Below are 5,276 nucleotides of genomic sequence, written 5' to 3'. Positions count from 1 at the left end.
ATTTAAAAGATTCAACAAGTATATATCAATTATTTGTATAACCTAATTTTTCAAATGAAAGGGTATCAATTAAAATTTCTCGATGACGCCGCCATATTGATATATTGCATCTCAAAAGCCATCAAGTACTATTACTCCTTCTCTCAAAACTATCATCACAAACAATAATTAAGTAGTTGTTATTGATGAGACCTGACATATATTTCATGAGATTAATTAAGATAGATACAAATTAATCTAAACATCACGATTATAAATGAAAAATATTTGAACTACCCTTCACATTTTCATCTCTATATTCCTTTTAATTTAATATATATTTTGAACATGCATCCAAACAACAAGAAGTGACATATAAGACCTCAAAATGTAGCAAATTAAATAATGTGGTATGGCCACTCACAAAATAAATAATTGATGCCCAACAAACACTAGTGATTGAAATAATTGTGATCCCTATATGTTTGTCCCCATTAGCAAAGCACATGGCCTTGCCTCCCAATAACTTTAAATATGTCATGTTACTTGTCTTCAATTTATTAGATAACTTCAAGTGTCACTTACACATAGGGCCACACATACAATATAATATAAATTCCAAGATTCCCAAAATTGGGCTCCAACCAATATTAGGCTGTCACACACTTGACAACTATTTAGATCTATATATTTCTTCTCATAGATAAACATTTTCACAATTTTTTTCCTTATATATTATATATATAAACCCTTCAAATTACAATAGATTTAGAAACTCCAAGGTCAATATATAATTTGACCATGGAAAAAAAAAACAATGATCAATTAATTGGAACATTAAATTCAGCTCCTGTTTTTGCATTTCTCCACTGCTCTTGGTGCTGCATAAAGTTTAATTATTTATGTTAGTAATATAGTTTGGATGAGAAAATAAGGGGAAAATAGTTGTTAATATTTACATAACAAAATAAAAAATAGAAAAGTGTATTAATTTACCTAGTCCAATAGCCTCTGATCCTTTCATTATCCTTAAACGTTTGCATGAATCAACAAACATCCTAAAATAAGAGTAAGAAAATAAAGTTAATCATCAAATTTACATAACTACATAAAAAATGTATTACTACCTCGTAGAGATAGAGATGCTCGAGAGTATATATGAATGACTATTAGAGATTCATGAATTTAGAAACTTACTCCCAAGGTACATCACCAACAAGCATCCAATCGCCATCCTTGTCTTCATAAGTTGGTACATAGTCTGAACCATTTAAGAGGTCTATCAATTTGCTCTCATTCATGAAATCCTTAAATCCTTGAGTCCCACAATTTCCTACACAAATTCAAGGAATAATAATTGTTACATCAAGACAAAATCAAGTAAAATAATATATTTGTTCCATAATTTTAATGGGCAAAACCTTCCCACCACCAAAGATATGGGGGTGGCCAAGGATAATAATTTTCCTTTTAGTATTTTATTTTTTAAGACTTCATTATATCACACGTTAAAATATGACAAACAAATTGAAACATAAGGATCAGTATTTACCAATTGTAAAAGAGCTGAACATTTTGCCAAGTGCATCAGAGAGTTGTTGGTAACTTTTGTACATCTTCAAGTCCACTTTACGTAAGTATGGTGCACCGTCAACACTAACTTTCACAAAGGCGGCGCCGGTGCCGGTGCCGGAGCTTTCGCCGGCGCCGGTGGTGTTTTTCTGAACAGTCATTACATTCTTCCTGAATGATCTCACTGGTGGCCAACCCACAACTTGTGCCCTAAGTTATGCAAATAATTAAACATTAATTAGTCACATGCACTTAATTAATTAATTATTTCCACAAATTTATCACATTAATATATTATTAAAAATCCCCAAATTTACTCATATGATGATTTAGCACAAATAAAATGAAAGCCACATGAGCACTGAGAATTCATGAAATAAATAAGATCCTAAAGGTAAAAGTCCAAAATTTATAAAGTTAGAAATTTTATAATAAAGTATTTAGCTAGATGTAAAGTAGTTTTATTACTAGGAGTAGCATTTATGAAATTATTATTATCTTTCTAAGCACACACATGCGTTGTCTCACCAAAAGGTAACAAAGAAATACTCTGTAAAGTACCTCTAGATTTGTTTTTCTAAAGTAATTAATTACATTTTTGAACAAGAAAAAGAGGTGAAAAGATTTAACAAATAAAAGGTCCATGTGTATTCCACTAAAAATGTTGGGTGATGAAAGTAAAAGATTCCAAATGTTTTGTTTTTTCTCCCATCATCTAGACACAACCACAGCCATATCTTAAACTCCAAATTCCTCAAAAAGATAGGTTACACTACTGACACCTAACATTTAGATTTTTTTCCATTTTAAATAATTTTTAGAAAAAAAATAATTCAAATTCTTTTACAAGCAATTATACTCTTATACGAAACAATGTTACAGTACAATATTTTTTCCTAAATAATTCAGGGCAGAGTTAAGATTGAGTTATAGATTCCTAATCTGAAAAAGGTTACTACGTTTTGAATAAATTATTTATATATATATATATATATTACATAAATTTTAATATAAATATAAAATCTGAACAAAATTATAGAATTCTACCAAACTTAAGAGTCTAGCTCCGCTTCCACTCATACTACTAATAAGAAAAATAAATTTTGTTGTAGCATTTCCAAAATTCTTTCTTAGTTCAATATTTGATCCCTAGTAAGATACATATTCAATTAGCATGATCTACAATGCGCAAATCCAGTAATTTATAACACAAAAAAAAGAGTAATTATAATTTGCATGAGAACAAAATATATATAAAAGAGATAATTAAACTAAAAAAAAAAACAGAAAATGATTCCTTTTATGTTGCAATATATAGTAAGAGTTCAAAATATCATACTCTTCTTTACATAAAAATAAATATTTAAGAACTACACCAGATAAAATCAGGATTTCAATTTTATAAGTTTTGAAATAGCTATTTCAATTATTAATGACTGAAACCTAAACTTAATATGTATATATATTCAATGCATTTCTTAATCAAAATCTATTATTTGAGCAAAAACTTTATTGAATTCAATCAGACTTCTAACTCCGCCCCTACTACTAGTTCAAAGCATACTCAAAACATGAAACTTAAAATTTCATCACCATATAGATACTACTACTAATTAACAAATAGTATTAATTACTTGCAACAATGATATATAACATAATTAAATAATAACACAGATTAATTAACTTACTTGGCTGGTGGCTTAGCAGGATCATTAGAGCTTGGCACAGCAATATTATTCTTCTTCTCCTTCATGTTATCAACTTGATTAATATTATCCATTAATGTAGAATCCTTTGAATTAGAAAGGTTTAATATCAAATCAACAGTTTCTGAAAAGACCCTTTTGCCATTGTTCTTATTAGTTGATTCAACTTCATTTCCATTGGCTCCAGGCAAGCCGAGCCTCAGCTCCGTCTCCGCTTCATAATCCAATCGGATTTTGTCACACTCTGCACCCAACACGCTCGTCATAGTTCTGTCAAGATTTTTACGTGAAAACCCTTCCGTTTAACGATAAAAATAATTTTATTTTTTTTTCCTCTTTGGTTTTTTTGGGTGTTTTTGAAGATTTTTAATGTGAATATGGAAGTGTAAGAAGAAGGGTATAATAAGCATGAGAAAGCATGCTATATATGAAATAATATGTGAAGAGTGTGTTGGATAATTGAGGTGTTTTTTAGACGGCGAGGATTTAGCCACGAGGAAGTGAATGATTAAACGGATTGGGCTCGGGTTGTCGGATAGTTTATGTCATGAGTGACGTGTTATGGTTTTTGATTAGTTTTTTTTAAAAAAAATAAAATTTAAAAATAAAAATAAAAATAAAATAAAATTGTTTTGTTGTTGGAATAATGGATTAAGCAAGTTGGCAACTATTTTTGAGTTTGCTTTTTGTTTTGTTAGGCTCCACTTATTGTTGTTCTCTTCCTCTGTTTTTTTTTGGTAATAATTAATTAAAAAATATGAGATAAACAGTATGATGAGACATTAAAGGAGACAACAATGACAACTTTTTTTTTATGAGCAAACAAAAAGTAATTAATTAAAGGGCAAAATAATTAAAAAGAATAAAGGCAAAAAGTAACAAAAAGATGAGGAAAGAGCCAAGGAACTTTTATCTTTTATAGCTAGATGTTCCCTAAATTATCTGACTTAATTCTTGTGTTCAAATAACTTGTACCATGTAACAAAGTTCTAGATGTTAGTACTCTGTTTATTGCCATGCCTTTCTCAAAACTAGTGAAAATGAAAAAAGATAAGATTTAATTACGCGGATAAGTAAACATATATTAGTTAATTAGCTAATATAGCTATAGTTTCAATTAATTATGGCTCGCATGTTAATTTTATCTATAATTACAATTTATGTCGCCTTTGATCTCCTCTTTTATACCTATATAAATACAAATTATACATATGCATATATAATTATATGATAGATATACAAATACAATTAGCATCTCTTCACTCTCCGCCCTCTCTTGCTCACCTCTCTCCTCCCTCTCCCAATCTCGCTTGCCAGATATACAAATACATATGTATACCAGTTACATATACATACAATTATCTAACATATATACATATACAGTTTATCTCTCTCCACTCCCTGCCCTCTCTCGCCCTCCTCTCCCAATTTCGCTCGCAAGATATACAACTACATATGTATACGAGTTACATAATTATTTTACAGATATACATATACAATTCACCTCTTTTCACTCTCTGCCCTCTCTCGCTTCTCTCCTCCCTCTAACATGTAGCTGCAAATCGTACTAACAAACTATAGCTATAAAACATAATTAAGTTATTTTTGAGTGTCTATATGCAAAAATTCCCCATATATATTATGTCACAACATAATGAGGCGCTCATGCAACTTAGTTAACATAAAATGAGGCGCTCATGCAACTTAGTTAACATAAAATGAGGCGCTCATGACAACTTAGTTAATCGGCTCACTCTCACTATCGAAAGTCGTTACATTGGTAAGTATCTTTTTGTCCGATACATAATTAAAGGTTTTAGATCCGAATAAATTGTCTTTGATCAAATTTCTCGACATGAATTTAAATTACTTGAGTTCTAATTAAAACCAATTTTATACAGCAGTAATGTGAAACCAACAACAACAAAAAAAACTGCTCAAATATGTCTAACTCAGTCTAAGCTATATAGTCACATCAAAATATATTCTAAACTCATTCATCGATACTAAAATTATTTA

The 5,276-nt window shown here is 29.7% G+C and overlaps 1 protein-coding gene across 1 annotated transcript; it reads right to left on the bottom strand.

The window, feature by feature from the left end:
* Positions 1-516: 516 nt before the first annotated feature.
* On the bottom strand, positions 517-3,665 carry LOC125851540 (auxin-responsive protein IAA16-like). The gene is made up of 5 exons (XM_049531315.1): positions 3,240-3,665; positions 1,532-1,761; positions 1,177-1,312; positions 976-1,037; positions 517-860 (listed from the first exon to the last, which is right to left on the bottom strand). The coding sequence occupies exons 1-5, from the start codon at positions 3,521-3,523 to the stop codon at positions 823-825; spliced, it is 750 nt and encodes a 249-aa protein (XP_049387272.1). The 5' UTR covers positions 3,524-3,665; the 3' UTR covers positions 517-822.
* Positions 3,666-5,276: the final 1,611 nt, after the last annotated feature.

Source organism: Solanum stenotomum, unplaced genomic scaffold (assembly GCF_019186545.1).
Source record: "Solanum stenotomum isolate F172 unplaced genomic scaffold, ASM1918654v1 scaffold26839, whole genome shotgun sequence".
Classification (NCBI taxonomy): Eukaryota; Viridiplantae; Streptophyta; class Magnoliopsida; order Solanales; family Solanaceae; genus Solanum; species Solanum stenotomum.
The sequence above is the reverse complement of the archived record's forward strand: the minus strand, read 5'-3'. Positions and strand labels throughout refer to the sequence as shown.

Excerpts from the sequence above, each read along its gene's own strand:
- LOC125851540 (XM_049531315.1), bottom strand. The coding sequence starts at position 3,523 with ATGACGAGCGTGTTGGGTGCAGAGTGTGACAAAATCCGATTGGATTAT. Across the intron at positions 1,762-3,239 it reads CCTGCTAAGCCACCAGCCAA|GGCACAAGTTGTGGGTTGGC; the intron begins GTAAGTTAATTA and ends TGCATAACTTAG. Across the intron at positions 1,038-1,176 it reads GTTGGTGATGTACCTTGGGA|GATGTTTGTTGATTCATGCA; the intron begins GTAAGTTTCTAA and ends CTCTTATTTTAG.